At 36.1% G+C, this 19,493-nt stretch overlaps 1 protein-coding gene across 1 annotated transcript in view; it reads right to left on the bottom strand.

Annotated features, from left to right (window-relative positions):
- Positions 1-2,547: 2,547 nt before the first annotated feature.
- NFX1 (nuclear transcription factor, X-box binding 1) overlaps positions 2,548-19,493 on the bottom strand; it is a 75,025-nt gene continuing 58,079 nt past the window's right edge. Inside the window, exons 21-24 of the mRNA XM_058042299.1 lie at positions 17,346-17,412; positions 14,147-14,292; positions 7,518-7,619; positions 2,548-6,031 (exon numbers count right to left, since the gene is read on the bottom strand). Coding sequence (XP_057898282.1) covers positions 5,956-6,031; positions 7,518-7,619; positions 14,147-14,292; positions 17,346-17,412 — 391 coding nt within the window. The 3' untranslated portion in view covers positions 2,548-5,955. The remainder of the gene's footprint in view (positions 6,032-7,517; positions 7,620-14,146; positions 14,293-17,345; positions 17,413-19,493) is intronic.

Genomic DNA, 19,493 nt, shown 5'->3' with positions numbered 1-19,493 from the left:
TACATTACTCACTTAGTAAGTAACAGTAATCAGCTGACAGCCAAGACATACACTCCTTAAATGCCTAATAAAGTTATCAAAAATACAACTTACATAAAAATTAATGATTTGATATTTCAACCCAATACCTGTTTAATCATTGCCTACTTCAACAGAATATAATTAAAATTGTAAAAGACTAATTGAAGCTGCTGAACTGTCCTTCCTAAGCAATCACGCTTAACTAGAAACTTTGGCACCTATTTATTTGATGCCAGCATACTGAATTTAAACACCAACCTGAGTCAGTACTCACCACGAGTTACTGAACTGACTGAAGATTTTAATTAGTACTTCCTGAAACATCATTTCTTTGTAAGAGGTATCTAACTTACTGTGATAAGAGTAAATTCTGGAAATTCCTTGAATTGCTTGTTAAAAAACAGGTAAGCTGTCTAGGTACCTTGAATGGACAGAATGTACTTTCCTGACTGTACAGTTAGATAAGTGACTATCCAATATCCAACAGTTTTCACCACAGCTTCTATTTCCTAGAACTTAGATTTATAAGTAACACTCCCTAGTAAAACGCTAACTTACCCTACAGACACATTTTGAAAGACAGCCTTTTGACTAGCATATAAAAAATGTTCTATTAAGACAGATTTTTCTTTGTGCTGATGCTTTTAGTTTAGTTTCCTACATCTCCTTACAAATTAAGCCCTCTAGTTCTCTGACTAGAATACATTTTCTACACTTTAAATGTGAATGTAGTAAGATGACTGGATGCTGGAGTAAGCACACATTAGATCCATCAGAAAACCAAACCATTTACAAGGGGGCAGTTCCTGAACATTTCACAAAAAGTAAAGTTGAGAAGGGCAAGCATAGCTCTACACAACAGACGTATTTTGCCCCTATTCCTTTCACTGAAAAGAACTCCAAAGAAGGCAGCCGTAGCTCATAATGGCACAAAAACTGGTAAAAGGGTTGTCTGAAATATCAGAAAGGTGATATACCTTGATCCGTGCTCTTAAAAAGATTCTTTCAGTGATAAAAATAACTTTCTGTTTTGAAAGAGACATGTATTTCCCACGGAAATTCCAAATTAGACACCTTGACTTAGAAACAAAATAAAAATACTATGCTTGAAACAGCATTATTATCAACGGATAATAACAAAATATTCCTAGAATCCTTCTGGGACCTTGCTTCTCATAGGACAGTATCAACATGGTCTCTCCATCTGCTCAAGACACTGCACTGCTTTTTCAAAAATCTTGAGATCACAAACACTAAGAAACCTGGTCTAAAGCTCAGGAGCGTCCAAAGTACAGCCTCTCCACATAAGCCCTTTCTCATAGCACTAATAATCTGGTTTATGGTTGAGTAGTAAATATATAGACATAAAAATTTGCACATCAATCATCTTAGGAATTCAGCATTTTAGTAAAGGATGAGAACAGCATTTGTTAAATATGAAGGCTTCTGCTGGGAATTCAGTATCTACAAAGGCTACAATACTTGAAACACAACATTTGAACAATAGTATCTATCTAAACCTTTTCCAAACACGGAAAAGTGAACAGAAAGCAAAACCAATTGTCTCTTCTGCTGCCATTTGCACACATTGACAAGGAAGATGTATTTGGTCTCCCTCTAGTCCATGACAAACCAAACTGAAGTGCAGGCACTTTTTTCAGGCAAAGATTTCCAGTTAACACGTTTTCCAATGCTTGTACACCTGCAACATGCCATCCTCATCCTCCAAAAATATCCTAAAATTAAAGTCCAAACTTAAAGGCAGTTGAAGTAGCAAGCTAAAAGGTTTTAGTCTGTCTTTCAAGACTCTTAAATCTCAGATTACTTCCCTGAATTTCTATGAGCCATCTTGCACTTCATCTGAAATATCAGGTCAGGCTTTTGCTGAAAATGCATGACCTGGGTTAAAAGTTTAGGGAGGAGCCAAATTATTTCAAATCACTTCAAACCTCTGACTTTCAGACTGCTTGCTTTTTGAATCTTTCTGTCACATACTAAACTATGATGGCAGAGTTCTTATATCATCCCTCCACCTCCCATATATCATCCTGAGTTTCTTATATCTAATGCCCACAGAACTTTAATGCTACATTATCCTCACTTCCCCTCCTCCCACCTGCCTTACAGTCACCATTACCACTTAATGGTGAACAAACAACAATGAAGGGACCGTAAGTTACAATAATATATTTTACTGCCAAGTAGCATTTAGGCTGACATAATAAAAGGTTTTTCATATAACCAAAATGCACATTTCTATCCAGAATCGTCTCTCCTGTACCTCTGAATTCCAAGAAGGCAGCATACTCTCCATTTTCTGGGGAGCCCTCTTTACTTGCTTCATTCTCCACACAGCATTAATTTAAAAATCACTTCAAATCCAGGAAACCACATACTTTATTTAAAAATTTGAGGAAAAGGAACTTCCCAAATGTCCATTTAAATCTTTACACTTGTTTCTCTGTGATGTCTCAGTCTTCCAACTCTTGAATACCAAGACGAAGTTTGCAAACAATTCCAAAGCACTGAATTTTAAGTTTAGATTTATTTTGAGTTTGTAAAGAAAGCAATTTTACATCAGTAACTTGACAAAATTCAGTTAAATATAGATCTTTCAACAAATGACAAGTGTTGTAGAAAAACTTTACTTTGCTCATTTTGAGACAGATAATGTAAAAGCTGCCATAGAAACAAGTGATCTTGAAGTTTACTCATGTATCTTATACAATTTTATGTTCAACTCAAATACTGAATATTCAGAGCACTTTAAATATTTTAAGCTACACAGACAGGTAACAGCAGAGCCCAGATGCCAAACTATCTGCCTATTTTAAATACAATTTTAAAAGCACTGCATGAAGTTGCAGGAATTCCAACTGGTATCACATAACTTATTTCAAAAGATGCTTACTGAGAAGTAGCTTGTCCAAATATATTTACAGGAGACAATATTATTCTTAGGGCTGTGGAAAATTGCTAGCATACTCAAGCTGAAGTTGTAAGTTACAGTGATATCACCATGATTTTTGCCACTGCCTTCACTGATGCAAAAATTTCTTTTATCTACTTATTCTTCCATTACATAAAAGGTGTAAATGCCAGCTCAGATTTAAAAAATAGCTATTTGAAAAGTATTTCCACAAGGCACACGTGCAATATGAAGCTAAATTATCACATATATCAAATTTCCAGCCTTTATTACTATTCCATATTCCATATGAAAGTCACTGATACATTGCAGCAAAAGCAAAACAAAACAGAAACAGCGCCACTGTTAACCTTTGCTGAATTCCTTCGTAAGGCTATGTAGCTGAGCTCCAAGGGAAAATCACTTTCGTGGGGAAACATATGGTATCATATTTTTAACCAAGTTACTAAAATGAATTAAAAATAAAAAGATTCGGTACTTGTGAACTGCTTTATTACTACAGGTATGGATCCCACAGCCATGATTTAGAGATGTGGGACATATAGTTCTATAAAAATGTTTTAACATTCACATAGTTAAGAAGCAAATGATAAGAAGTATGACTTCTCAGTATGAACACATTCAGTAATAATTATTAATCTTAGCTTGAGAAACTGAGATTACTTCCATTTTCTTATTACAAGCAGTGGCAAATTGACTGCTGAAGTGTGTCTCACCAAAACTGTTGAGCTTTTATGTTATGCCATAATCTGATAAAAATTCCACTAAACAGAGCTGAAAATAATACCACAAAAACCTTTTAGGTTTTAAATTTCAAATCAGAGGCACAAATGTGATGGTTTTGGCTATATTCATGTGAATCTGTGAATAGTTAGTAGGCTTCAGCTTTATTCTATTTATTATCAACTAAACCACTTTGATTTTTTGTAATGTTAGGTCTACCTATATTAAACCAATTGTGTGTGCTCCGGTATACATGCATCTGACTCAGTTCATTGGACATGTGTGGCCAGCTCCTGTCTCGAACCTACCTTTGTGGCTTAACTACACACATTCTTAATAGAGGTCTTGCTAGCTTTAAGTCAGTGCTATATTAACATAGCTCTGAGTTTCAAAACCAGGAATAGCCCTTGTTTGGCCACACTGAGACAGCGCTTGTCTGCAAGCACTGGTACAGATACAGTCCTCACACGGAAGGGATTGAAGAAATACATTCCTGGAAGTAACTTATTTCTTCAGTTGAATTTAGCAACATACCTTGTAGAATCAAACCATAATTTGCTTAAGAAATTAAGGGCAATGCAAGACATAATGATTTAATTTTCATTTCTGTTCATAAAGTATTAAATAAAAAAGTAAAAGAAATTTAAATCACTACATACAAATGTAAAGCTTGAACACTCTTAAAGGTACCTGTTTTACTTGAAACACTTCAAATGTTTAGTGCCATTTAAGCCTGCATTTTTAAAAATGTGAAATAATAAACTCCTACAAAAATATACAATAATAGCAAGCATTTTATTTTTAAAACATCTGGGGGGACAGGTATGGTTTGTGAGTTTTCTACTTGTTCTTCCATGTTTCATGAGCTGTTCAATTGAAATGTAGCCATGGAATGGCTTCATAGTTAAGGCTCAGGGTCATATGATAACTCTACGTGAATCTAAGCATGAGTAAATGCTTTCAATTTTTTGGCAACAAATCTCACACTACAACGCAGTGAGCCCCTTTTTATCATCAGCCTCCTATGCTGTATAGGGGACTCACCTCAAGTATTACACGTAGCAGCCACAAGGAATAAGAATCAGAGTGCATCAGCGTCAGAGTTCCTAAAGCTATTAATACAAAAAACCTTCTCCTCAGGAGAACAGATATGACTCCAATTCAGAGCTGTACCACCTCTTCTGATCAGATCTACAATCTCCTCTCCCAGAGAGCTACTCACCTATCTTAAATCAAGATCTGGAAACAATCCACCATCATGAGAACACTCAGGCATCTGTCAGTGTTTAAACTGTCATCCCATTTTGTTAATGGCATTTCCCATAAAACAAAGATTTTCCATTGCCAAATAGCTTAGGCAGTTGGACTTATAAATTTTACAAATTCATAACATACTAAAACCAAACTTCACACATTCATCTTATACTTGCACAGTACAGAAAAAAAAATATAAACCACAACAAAATCATGCACAGAACACCAAAATAATATATGAAGTTTGATTTTGTTCAAGGTCTTGAATAAAAAAGTAGTAGTATTAGTAATCTCATGTTGTGGGGTTGGTTTTGTTGTTGTTTAGTTTGGGTTTTTTTCTTTGTTTTTGCTTGTTTTTCTTTTTAAACACATCAAATTTGACATTAGAGTAAGTTTTAATTCCCTACCTTCCCCAAATACTGATTCTTCAGATTCCAAAGCAATTCTGTGTTCTTAATAGGCATTTATGTATGCATTTATACTTTAATTTTGTATTTCTTTCTATGTAGAAGACTAACTCAAATTCTCAAATTTAACACAAATAACACAAAAGTGAATTAATAAAACATTAATATACTTTAAGAATATCCCAATCAGTGTTTTTATCACAGATTATTTCTAGTCCCTTTTGAGTTGTGTGTGATACATCAAAATAAATACTTGAGATTTATTGTTGTTCTTAATATTCCAAAAATATATCTGCATCAGTTCTCTTGCTTCAAAGTCATCAATGAAAATCTAAATTATTCTGGCTGCACATTAGATACAAAATTGCACCAAACCCAGATTTAAAAAACTCATACTACTACTAGGTATTATGCAGTTACATAAACTACTGAAATGCTTAACTTTTTAATCTAGCATATCTAGCTAACTTTAGATGTTTAATTATGAATATGCTGAACAACTGGTCATTTGACAGATAATCAAAAAGCACCTCACACAATGACTTATTATTTTCACCTCTAAGCTTCTGTATCATAATCTATGTGATTCTTATTCATCTGAATGATTCTATATCAATCACTTCAGTCCTGGACATCAAAGTAGTCAATTACTGGCTCTTCCTTTAATGGTTTGGATAAACCACTGTTTCCACTAGTCCTGAAATTACAAGAATATTAGATGTTACATGCATGGAAAAAAAAGATACAAAGTAAACTGAATCACAAACTCCCATAATATCTAAGTGTGCACATACACACTGCATTGGTCAATAGCATGTAGTTTTAAACTAAGTTTTAATCGAAGTATCTTAATGCTCCAGAAAGCCTTTGTTTACTGAATTTTTACAAAAACATACGACTGATTAAATTAATGTACATCAACATGTGTCTGAATGGATTAAATGCCTTTTAGGGTTTTACCAGAAAATGTAATTTACCAGTAATATTTTTACTAAAATGATACTGTACTGAAGACTAAATGTTCAAAATGCCTTTTTAAAGCAAACAGCAAAATAAATACTGCCAAAGTGAGCTGATGATCAAACCTGCTTGCTTTCAAAAGCAAGAGTAACGCAAAATATACAGTCATAGCAAATCCAAACACTGTAAAGATTTTTTTTCAGTAAGACATTATGAGATCTTCCAAAAGATTTTGTAGAATTAAGAATTTCTAAAGAAACTTTACTTCTAGTAATGAAAAATGAATGGCTAAGACCCTCTATTTAATTTTGCTACATAACTCCTTAGCCTTAATTATGGTCACTGAAGACAGGAATTGCACAGAAGTGGAAAAAGACAGTATCAACCTATTAAAAACTGACACTGAGTTACACCTTAAGCAATTCTTCTAGAAATATGTTTTGCTCTAGATGCTTAGCTCTGAAAGAATTTAAATTTTTTCAGAACAGCCTACTTTGTATTCCAGCAGCATCTACCAAAAGTAGTTACTGCAACGTTAAGCAGTCCCTTTCTGCAAAAGGTACTTGAACATAACTACAGATGCTCATCTGCAAAAAATTTGGGAGGAAAACACTTCTAAAAGGTAAAACCCGAACAAATAAAAAGCCACCCATTAAAAAAAAAATGTAACTATGAGATAACTACAAGTATCTGAAGCTGGCAGGTCATACAACATAAAGACTGTCCTTTTAAGACTATTCACCAAGATGCCTTATATACCCTATATTCAGTAATTCTACCATTTGACAAAAATTGTAGGTCACCTTTAATCAACTGTGCAGTCATATATACGCAAGAAAAATACATTTAATACCAGTCCAAATAAATCATTTTATGCCAGTAAGACACCGGATAAAGGTAAAAGAAAAAAAAAAAAGAATCCCAAACCTCCAAAAGAGCACTCTCTTCCCAACTATCTAATATTTATTTTAAAATAATTTTAAACCCAAATAATATTTGTTATGCTACTACCCCTATAACACACAGCCAATCTCACATTTTCTTATCACTTCATTTCATGCTTACGTCTGTGGAAAGAACATCTTAATGCATACTGCAAGCTCCAAAGCAGAAAAAAGGGAAAAAAGCAGAAACAGAGCATATGAAGTTGAAGCTCAGGAATATGTTCCATGGGGAACTCAGCACAAAACTGAAGAATTAGGTTTTAAATCCAAATTCCTTACTTATCTGTTTGCTTGTAACGAAGAAAAGGAGGCGCAGGTCTGCTCTGCATTTCTTTATCTAGCACAGAAGTTAAGGTATTGCTTGGACAAATGGATTTCCCTCTAAAGAAATAAAAGAAAGAGTATTTAGTTCAATAGGAAATCATACTCATTAAGAAGTTGGGAATGAGTAATATTTGTAAGTAGCAATTTTGGTATCAGAGCTCACATTTGTATTCTTAAATTGTCTATTCAAATATTTAATTTTCCAGCCATGGAGACCAACATTCCAAAAAATACATTTTCATTACGAAAAACCTATCCAGTATCCTAAATGTCTCTTCACTGCTGTCTATAAAAGATGCAGAAGCAGCTTACTAGATTTGAGCTTTGGTATCCAGACTTCTTTTCCACATGTGAGGTCCACAACTCCTTTCTACTATGAAGTGCACTAAATGATCAACTGTTAAAATAGCAAAACTGGGATACTTATACTCCAGGGCAACATATCTGTTCTTTCAAAGAACAAGATATAAATCAGAAGGAACAACTTAATAGCTTAACTCAGCACCACAAGAACACAGTTCAAAGAATCTTTACAACTATATCTAAAATTTTGGAAACACCTTCTCAAATGCAGGCAGTAAATAATGCTGAAGTCATTGATCACAGCACTCTGCTAAAAGGCACTCTCTCAAACAACACTGCCTCTTCCTTGTAAGCAGTTCCAGGCGAATCAGATCAGAAAAAAACCACTATGCATTAGAGTGGGCAAATTAGAAAATCAGCTTCTTCTGTCCTCCATGCTAATTACAATCTATTATGTGATTGCCACCACACTTGTGCCTGTCCCATCTGCAGTGTAAGGGTCATCCCACGGCTATGGTTACAGGGCAGTATGTTCTCCAGTATAGGAGGACAATGTACTTCAGCGTGTATACTTATGTATTTTAGGCTGTGAATCAGACTCAACTTCAGCTGGCAAACTCTGCCTAAAGGCTGGAGAAAGAAGAAGGATATATATAAAAAAAAATTAATCTGGAAACAAACAACTCCCAACACCCAGGAAAAAATAAAAAAGTCCAAGCAAGATCTTTTCAAAAGGCATCTCACTGAAAAAAAAAAAAAACCAAATCATTACCAAATATACTATCTTTAATAGGTTGTGAAGATCTCTTAAAATTTCCTCTGAATTAATGAGCCACTTTTCAAGAGTTGAGTTTGTCTTATTTCACTTGGATGATTTAACTGCAAGACTGAAAGAGCTTCCACTGTTAACATCTTTCCCATTCCCAGTTTCTTCTTCATCTTATCTGGGGGCAGATAAGCCTGAATAAATGAAAATTCTTAAACTTCATCAAGGTCAATTTTTTTACCCTTCCTGCACTTTATTCTAAACCCACACTACTGACATTTTCAGACCAAACTACTTCTTATACACTAAACTAAACTGCATTCCTGAAAGGTTTTTATTGGGTATTAGAAAAACGTTCTTCACTCAGACAGTTGCCAAGCATTGGAATAGGCTGCCCAGGGAAGTGGATGAGTCACCATCCATGGAGGTATTTAAAAGATGTGTAGGTATGTTTAGGGACTTGGTTTAATGGTAGGTAGACTTGATACTACTACTGGACACAATGATCTTTTCCCAACCTACATAATTCTGTGTCGAGCACTAAATAAGGATGTTTCCTCCTTATTTACTTTATTCGTCCATTTTTAAATATACTCCTCCAGATAATGAGATTCTCTGTGTTTGGTAATTACATTAACTTCCTACTCAATGAATACCATCATATGCATCTTGTATCTTTCAAAATTACACACTGAATAGGAACAATGCTGCAAAGCAATAGGTTACATATTGTTTTAATTCCAGAAATTTGCACATGTTGAGTTCCATGCTTTGTCACGTACTTGATAATTCATACTTTTTCCCCATTTCCCTGAGCAGTTGAAATCTCACATCAGTACGCAGATGAATGCCAATTCTATTTCAGAGCTTACAAAAATTATGTATTTGTCTTATTTCCGTTATCTTCATCTTTTTTATTTAATAGTATATTGTTTATATCAGTCTGCATTTAAGGGCAAATTTTTGTGATATTGTGGCAACACAGATGAAAAACTCCACAACATTTTCAAGGTTAAGTCCACTAAAATATTAAGTGGTGATTCCTGAGCCCCTTTCAGTATTGTTTTAAACTGAGTACTGACATTCTATTCCAATAAACTACAAGATCTTACAAACATAGGTGACCAATTAAAAAAGCATTCCCATCTCCCCAACAGTTGAAGAATTTGGAAAAAAAGTTACTTGTCACTGGCCATAATTTTTTCAAGATTATATTACGTTTACAGGTACACTCTAACAAGTATATTACAGTCCTATTAGTTGAAATCAGGTGATTTTCCTCTCCTGTATAAAACAGTTAAAAAGTCCTTTTCTCCCTTAGTGCTAAGCCTGTTTTATAAAGTCAAATGCTCACACTGCTATTTCAGTTACAATTCAACTCTAGAGTTCTAAGTGGAAAAAGACAACAGTGGTAGATGGGAGGGTATTCTGCTGTCTTTCATTTTTATCAACTGTGATATGCAAAAACATGGAAAGTAAATTGCCTGGAGGTAATTAAGCAAAAAAAGAAGGAAGCCTAGAAAGGCCTTCAACAATTAAAGTAAGTTGTCTGTCCTTACTCTAGAATATCAGACTATCTCACTTGTATAGTAAAAAAGAAAATAACTGACAGCTCTGAAATGCTGGGAACAGAACACCTGGAAGAATACATGTGGCAGCAATTTCTACTAATTAGCTAAAAAAAAAATCTTACTGAAAAAAGAGAATGTTCCTGCATTTCAAGAAAGTAAGTTCTGCTCTAAAGTTAAATGTTCCCAGGATGTAGAGAATTAATATAGCAAACTTTTAAAAATCAGGAGGGATCAAAGCCTTGTGAACAATCAGAGATGACCCTGGAACCAAATCTGCTTTGGTCACTTTCGTCACATCAAGGCCTAGACATGTTCCCTCCCTTTCTTTAGAGGGAAAAGAGGGAAATCCATTTAGCATACGTCAAAAAAAAAAAAAAAAAAAACCAAAACCAAAATCAAACAAAAAAACCAAACCAAAACAAAACAAAAACCCAAACCAAACAAACAAAAAAAACCCAACCAAAAACCCAAAATCCCAAAACCCACAGGGGATTTAGAGACGAAAATCTATAAACTTACACTTCAGCAAAATTAACACCACCTTCTGTATACATTGGTGGCACACTGATTGGTTAAAGGAAAAAGAAGATGAAACAGTCACTCAAATTTAGCCCATGTGGAAAAACCCCAAACAACTGAATTCAACAATTCAACTAAACAGATACAGATACACAATGGGAAAAAAAACCCCTTTGATTAATTAATTACCAGAAATAAGCAAGAAAGCAGACCCTACCTAACCCATGGTTATCTATCATCAGCTCTGAAAGAACTGTTGATATGAAAACAGAAGGCTCTGCCAGTATTTTGGACATTTTGATATGAAAGTTGCCATTCTTCATTTCATTAACTTATTCCCAAAGTAAGGAAAAGAAAAACCAAGTGCCTGCCTCAAGCAACAATGTTGAGATGACACCTTTTTAATGGCAGTACGGGAAAAGCATGAACATAAACCATCTGTTGATTTTAAGGCAGCACTAGTCCTGACAGGATGGCCTGTTGTATAAAATTGAAATGTGGGAATCATGACTCAATTTGTCTACTTCAAGACTTCAAGCTCAATTTTTGTAACTACAGTATGGGTCAGCATTGAACTGTTTTGGTATGAACTACTATAAAATTCTTTGTCCACCAATCTGTTCTGTTCAGACTTATTCCATGTAGTCTTGCAAAAATGCACCACCATCTTTCAGACAGAGCAGATTTTTCTGAAAAATGTCTCCAAAAACTGGTAGCAGTTGAGGTGGAATAATGAAGCAAAAGGCTCTCTAACAATCTCCTGATACATATATTCTATGTTAAAAGCTTTCCAGAAGCAACACATACTATTCTCAGGGCAAACAACTTACAACAACATTTAAGGAAAAAAACAGTTAGAAAAAGATGCAGCTTTCTTCTGAAGCAGGATTGCTGTCAAAACCACCTTGGCTGGTGACCTTATAGCAGTATTTGTACTTAAATGTACTGGGATGTGCAGCATTTTCTTTCTGCGATGCAACTGCCATGATCTAATAAGGATGTTCCATGTGGTAACAGGGGGTTTAATTTCTTTAGGTCTTTGATTCTGTTGATTTTGTATAGTGTACATCTAGGTATCCACTTCAAAACCATTTTCAGACTGACCTTACTGAAAGGAAGTAAAATCCTGTGAGAAAAAAAATAACACAGGACGTGTCAATGAAACTATGACAGCATGTGGCTTTCTTAATAAGTCCCCTTGTTCATGAGGAAAAACTGAGCCTAATGTTCTTCCTGGAAGTAAAAGGAAAAAGATCGGTCTTACAAGAATAACTGCCCTCAAAACCACTTCTAGAATTTCCCAAGTCCAGACAAGCTGCTTAAACACTGGCCACTACATAAAAATAAGCAGGCATCCCTTTAACAGGCTCTGGAATCCAGAGTTATTTGGAAAAGAAGGAAATTTTAACTCGTCCAAGTAAAAAACTTAAAAAAAAACACTGACTGGTACAGTGAAACACAAGTGTGTACTTCGAAAAGAAAGTTTTACCCTTCTCATCACAACAGTCTAGCTATTACTTCTGAACCTTGTATGGCAACTGTTCAAAAGATGGTGACTGCAAAGATGCCCAACAGGCAAGCACAGAGAAAGGCACCTGAAAGGATCCACTACAGGTCTTACACTTCAAATGACACCCAGAACTGTAATTCAGACTAAGCTCAACAGTCAATCAATACTGGGAATGATCTTCTCTGTGGTTATATGGGCAATGCTGCACATGAGTGATTCTAATGCAGCTAATATGACCAACTTTTTACTGTGGGTGATGGAGGCAGAGGCTGAGGGCAAAGTTTGCCCTTAGATCTCTGGAATAGGAAACAACCTGGTTGGAGGAAGCTTTCTTAGCACCAAGGAGACTTTCTCACCCTTCTAACGGACTTGTGTAGGGATATTAAATTTGAATGTCAAAATACTGGAGTGTGAAAAGAAGGAATGGTCTTTTTGCCTGAATGATTTTCATTTATTTATACATGAAAGAGCCCATGATAGAAATACAAAGGCATTGCTGAGATAGAATGAAACAAAACCATTTTGACTTTCTGGTGATTACTAGCTCTGGGAGTTGAAGAAGCCATTGTGAAGTACTCAAAAATATCATTCTAGAATATGAGCTATTTTCATGTGAGGCTACAATGTTTTTTATATTTTGAAGAAGTGGCAAATAAAAAGAAAATTAAAAGAAGCTTTGGAATAATCCATTAAATTAAGAAATACTGCTATGCAGCTGAAGAATAGTTTCAGCAGACCACTCAAGTGTCTTTTAAGAGTGGCAATAATAAAATAGAAGCATTTGCATTCTGCACAGTAGACTACTCCCTGGGAAACCCAAGAGAAGAAAAAGTGTGCAATTTGTCCTAAAACCATACAGAGGAAGGCCTCCCACTCTCAAGTGGCAAAACACCCCTTTGCTTTTAAAGCATAATCATCTGCCCTGCTCCTTTTATCATCTTCACTAATTTCTCCTCTGCCCTCCTATTTCTTTTTTTTTTAAATAGACATTTTTAAAATATGAACTCTTTGCTCATTTTCCTTTACTTGAAACACAAAGTATTTTACAATGTAAGATCAAAGTAATGTTCCATCTCTCGGAAGAAATCAAGATTGTAGCTAAGCTACCAAATGATGAACAAGTTCAGGAATAGCTCATGGCACTCTAATAGCATGGAAGATGAGAGACTTCTTACAACTGCAGTCAGTCTTTACAGTTAAAAACAACTGGTTGTTAAATAGGCACAATTTGACAGCACTAAACTAAATATGCTGCTGAACAAGGAGCACAATCAATGAAGCTCTGATACAAGAAGTCTTCCCATACTATGTCTTTAGTGCAATCACCTTGGTTTTTTCTTAGCTGTACTCCCTTAATTTTCTTTTCTACAATGAACTGCCTTCTGTGAGTGCTCTCCAAAACACTTCATTTTTGCTACAAAACCTCTTCTATTTGCAGTAATTCCTGTTCCCTCTCTGTCCATTAGCTAAAGAGAGTATACTCTGTGATAGGTTCATATAGATGGAGAAATATGTTACAATAACCAGATTTTTTCAAAGATGGTGCAAATTTAAGTATGATTGCTCAACCTAGAAATTAGTTTTCATAAAATTTTATTTCATACATTATTTTTGATACCTCTTTCAAATCTAGCTGATGACCAAAAGTTACTGGAAAGATGAATGGAAAACAATCTTGCAGAATATTTTCTTAGCTTTTTTATTTTTAATGGTGTTTTCTTCTCTGAAGATTTACTTGAGTAAATAAGCCCATGAAACTATAAATTCAAAAACTGCTTTAAAAATTATTCTACTGGAAATTACTGCATTTTGCAAATTGCACTGTAAATAAACTCCATCTGTTAAGTGATAAAAAAAACCATCCAGTTATTTAAACTATACTGGAAAGATTTGAAAGCAACAATGAATTACATACTTCACTGCAGTGATAACAACATTGCGCTTTGGTTCGTTGTCATAGCTCACACTTTCAATGCCATAAACCTGAGCTAATTCATGGATGATTCTGCGGTGGTCTCTGTTCATTGGTGGGTAACAATGACTCTTCTTTGTGTGCTTGCCCTGAATTCAACAGAAAAGGTTAAGAAAGAAACAAAAAAAAAGGTGAAGTTTTCCTTCAGGAGAGTCAGGGAAAAAAAAAAAACAATGAAAAAAGTGTTTCTACCTCTAAAATTTTGCTGTTATGACAAAATAAATTGGTAAGACCTCTGTATTGATAGAAAGCTCATCTAAAATTATTAATTTAATTCCCAAAATTAAAGTGTATGTTCTCTGTTGTTTCCATCACCTCAAAGTTTACACATGCCCACATAGGGGTATATTTTAAGTTTGAAATATAAATCCTGGTTACAGTCATTCTACTTAAATTTCAAGAAACAACACAAAATTATTTTTATCAGAATTTTTATTTTTAAAAATAAAAGTTCATATCAGATCCCATTTTATTTTGCAGATTGGATTCATAATGCAAATAGTGCAGATAGTTACAAAGATGTCAAATTTATCAATCACATCCCTCTACCAAAGAAGCTATTTATCTGCAAGTTCCTCATGCCATCAGTATGTTCTTTATTAAATAAAACCCCAATGTTCTATTTTTTATCTGTTAACAAAGACTGATAATGCTTGATTCAGCACTGATTATTATATCAACAGTAAAAGAACAAACAAAGAAGCAGGGCCCTATGAGCCCATGACCTTAACAGCTCTGGCACCTGGAGGACCTCCTGCCCATCCTTCTCCACTGACCTTGGTGTCTCCATGTTGTTTTCCTCACAAGCTTTCACCTCCTCCTCTTCTCTAGCTGGAATCAAAACTGTGACACCACCTTTGTTTTGATTTCTTCTTAAATATATTATTGCAGAGGTAATTAGAGATTACCATCATTTCTAATTGGCCCAGCCTTGGCCAGTGGCATGTCCATCTTCAGAGCCATCAGGGATTGGCTCTGCCGGACACGGTGGAGGTTTCTAGCAGCTTCTCACAGAAGCTATCTCTGTGACCCCCACTCCACCACTACCAAAAACTAGGCCATGCAAAACCAACACACAGTCTCACATCAATTTCTGGAGAGGTGATGGGAATGATTCATCCTCAAGGTCATCGTGGGATGACAGGAAGGTGATCAGGATTAGTCAGTATGGATCAGCAAAGGAAAAGCAAGCTTAACCAATCTGACTGTACAAGAAAACAAAGAAAATAACTATCTATCCCCTGGACAGTTAAGGAGTGAGCACTGAATATTGTCTACCTGGACTTCAGGAAGATTTTTGACACTGTGTCCTCTGCCACCTCATGGGTTAACTCACAAAGTACAACCTGGATGACTGGACAGTGAGGTGTACTGAGAACAGCAGATCTCAGAGGATTGTGATCGGTGGCAGAGAGTCAAGCTGTAACTAGCAGTGCTCCCCAGTGGTCAGTACTGGCTCTAATATTGTTTTAACTTATTCATCAGTGACTTGGATGAAGGGGCAGATTTCTCCTCAGCAAGTTCACTGATGACCCAAAGCTGGGAGGAGTGGCCAACACCCCAGAGCATTGTGCAGCCCTTCAAAAGGATCTCAGCAGGTGGGAGGAATGGGCAGAGAGGAACCTTCTGAAATTCTTTAAAGGGCAAGTACAGAGGAACTTCATGCACCAGTATAGGCTGACCTGCTGGAAAGCAGATCTTCAGACAAGGATCTGGAGGTGCTGGTAGGCAACAAGCTGTCATGAGACAGCATTGTGCCCTTGTGGCACAAGGCTAATGACATGGTACACTAGGAAGAGTGTGACCAGGAGGTCATGAGAGGTGATCCTGCTCCTCTACTCAGCCCTCATGAGGCCTCACCTGAAATTCTGTGTCCAGTACTGGCTCCTCAGTACAAGACAGGAGTGGAGCTCCTGGAGCAAGTCCAGCAGAGGGCTACAAAGATGACAGGGGACTGGAGCATCTCACAAACATAGGCCGAAAAAGTTGGGCCTATTGTGCCTCAAGAAGAGATGACAAATAGGATTTTATTTAATATTATTTCTTTTGTCAATAAGTATCTGAAGATAAAGTGTCGGGAGGATGGAGCCGGGCAGCATAATAGTTGGCTGCTTAACAGGCGGCCCCTTAATAGCGCCAACCAACAGGAAAAGAGGCATTCCACATGAACAGAGGAAGTTCCACATGAACATAAGAAAGAACTTTACTGTGCAGGTGACTGAAGACTGAAACAAATTGTCCAGAGAGACTGTGGAGTCTCTCTCACTGGAGATCTGTCTAGATGCAATCCCATGCAATGTTCTTTCTAGGATGACCTTGCTTGAGCTCGGAGCTTGGACTGGATGACCCCACGGGGCCCCTTTGATAACTAGACACAGACTGACTCATTTTCGTCTTTCATTCTAATGACAGAAACAATGGGCAAGAACCTTAGACAGATGGATAAGCACCAAGACTGTTTAAGAAACATCATCCATAATTTTTTGAAGGAGTAAAGTTAAGTAACTGTCCTTAGGGCCTAGGGAACTCAAAACTATGCTTTCTACAGAAAATTAGCTCCTTCTTGAGCTAAGGGCAACTGAGGCTAGTATAGTTTACATGGTCCTTTGAATCACATATACTGGGTCTTCCACAGAGTAGCAGCAAGCTACCCTGACATAGCAGAATGTGGTATCACTGAAAAACATATGATTGTGTCTGTGGTATCAACCTCTCTAAGTATACTGGAGTCTCTCAAACACTGTGGCTGAATCCAGGTTTTCTTATAGAAGAAAGAGGACAACCTCATGCACTGGCAAATATAGGAAGATATCAAAAAATCTGTGAGCACGATCCACTACAGAGATCCAAGGCTTTCCTTCTCAAAGTCGGAATGTTTAAACATCATCTTTAACAATATTTTATTAATGAAGATCCAAAAATTGATGATAATCCATTGATGCATTAAAGCCTAGCACTGCTTGAATCCTTAAGAAAGGTTTGGCACCAAAGTAATCCTTAACTACTAGGTCTCCCAAAAATTTTGTTCTTTTTGCAATAAACTGTGCACTATATATATGGAGCCCAAACAGATCTAGTGTCAACTCATAACTATGAGTATTAATAAAGTTCAGTAATATCAAACTCATATATGAACACTGACCTTATTCACAGCTTCCACAAGCATTCTCATTTCCTTCTCAATGTCACTGACAAATTTTATATCCTTCCTGCAAGAACAGCATTCTAGATTAACAAGGCAAGAGTGTACAAAGATAAAATATCTTCATATTTTGTAGTATTTTTCAACAAGAACAAAATGAAAAAAACATGAACACAAATGACTCAAGCAAAAGCTTCATTCACATCAAAAGACTGTTAGTGTGTCATCACTATTACAAAAATAATTATTTCCTCTTCAACAACTGCAACCAATAATAAAATTCTATGACATGGTTCTACTGTCTGACAATACAATCCTACATTTTCAAATGAACAATGTAGATTTTGAAGTTGCTATTTTGGTGTTTTTAAATTACGTGTCATTAATTTACTTAATTACAAGATATGATGAGACACAAAAATGGGGATAGGGTAAACAAAGTGGAATTCTTTTCCAAGACAAAGTTCACTGATTTTGGTCTTCAGTTCCCCTAGCAAAACAAATTATGAAGAATTCAAGAAGCAGCATAAGGCTATTGGCAAGCAAATAAAACATTCTTGATGTGAGATACTAAGGATTTGTTTGAAGTATTTTTTGGTAACTACCATCATCACAGTTCTTTGAGTCTTTCACATCAAGGTGAACTTTGTGCTCTGTTCTTAAATAAGCAGGTAAACTAACTTTAAAAGTAAGGTTGCTATTTGTTAGGCCACCATCTCCATGGGGAAAAAAGACTGCATGAAGATTTCATATCTCAAAGCTGGTTAGTAGTAAGTAATTCTTCAAAACCCAGGCACTATCCCATACCAACACAGTACTACTTTGTGAATGATGTCAGAATTTGTCCAGTTAAGAAGCGCCTACCAAAGCAAGTACAACTATCTTTGGTAGATGACCTACCAAAGTTCTGGGCACTGAAGTCAATGTATCATCAAGACCATAAAAATGGTCTCAAACAAATGTGCGGAATGTCAACACTGAACAGCTCAGCTACCAACAGCACTTGATCAGATACGATGGATTTAGCCCATCACTAGTAAACAAATCTTCAAGGTTTAGCAAGAATACACAGGCACTGAATGTAGCTACGAGAACTCCTTGGTCTTCATTAGACAGAAGAATAACACTGAGAGAATTGGAAAAAGGATTTGAATTGGGTAGAGTTAAAAAGAAAGGGATCTCCAGACACCCATGGTGTAAAATAGAGAGTCAGCTCAGTGGCATCTCTCCTTCTCCAATAGTTTAAATTCATCAAATAGCAGCCTCAACATCATCAATGTCCAATTGAACAGTGATACTTGTGCTGAGGTGTCCAGCCAGTGGAACTGTACCCTCTGATCTGTGCTCAGTTGGTAGTCATCTCTACGCTACAAGATGGATTCCCCTCGGCAGCAGAGTATCTTCTCATGTAAAGCTATATGGTGGAGAGACTTGGCTCCTTATCAGATCCTGACAAACACATCAGCAAGATTAGCATTACCATGCTATTCCTGGTGCCCCCTTCTCCTACCACTGTCCTACAGAGGAGACATATTATCTTGGCAGGCTTACGCTTGCTCATCTTCTTCCTGTTACCTGGAGTTGTACTGCATTTTGGGAGCTTTAGGATTCTGTAATTAAAGATTACACCTCAAAATCAGGAATTCTTACAGCTTTCTCAAGTTTTCTTCATTTTTAGGTATACATTTCTTTCAGCTCTTGATAATGTATCAGCTACACAGATCAACTAATTGCCTAAAGAAAATAATATGAGATTCTACTAATGACTTTGGTAGCTGCTACCTTCTTGAGGCAATGACTCTGAATGCACAGGGAGACAGTTCTCATGTTTCTCAATCATTCTAAAATCCTGCATGTAACTTATGCTCTGTAGAAAGTCACAATCCCTGAACTCCTGCATTACTGGAGTGATGCACTCAAGCAAGAATAAATTAATCTGTCAGAAATTATTCAGAATACTGAGCCACCTGAAAAACATACTGTAAAAGATACAATATCTGGATCCTGCCATCTTGAAAGACAAATCTTTTGCTACACTACTGAGACAAAAGATGACCAGGAGCAGTCAAGGAAAAATATTCATAAAGCCAAAGATTCACAAATTGTTGCTCTTGTAAAGAGAGCTATGTTACTTTAAGTAGAAACGCA

This window comes from Melospiza georgiana, chromosome 1, assembly GCF_028018845.1.
Source record: "Melospiza georgiana isolate bMelGeo1 chromosome 1, bMelGeo1.pri, whole genome shotgun sequence".
NCBI classification, from domain to species: domain Eukaryota; kingdom Metazoa; phylum Chordata; class Aves; order Passeriformes; family Passerellidae; genus Melospiza; species Melospiza georgiana.
This window is presented reverse-complemented; position numbering and strand designations above follow the sequence as displayed.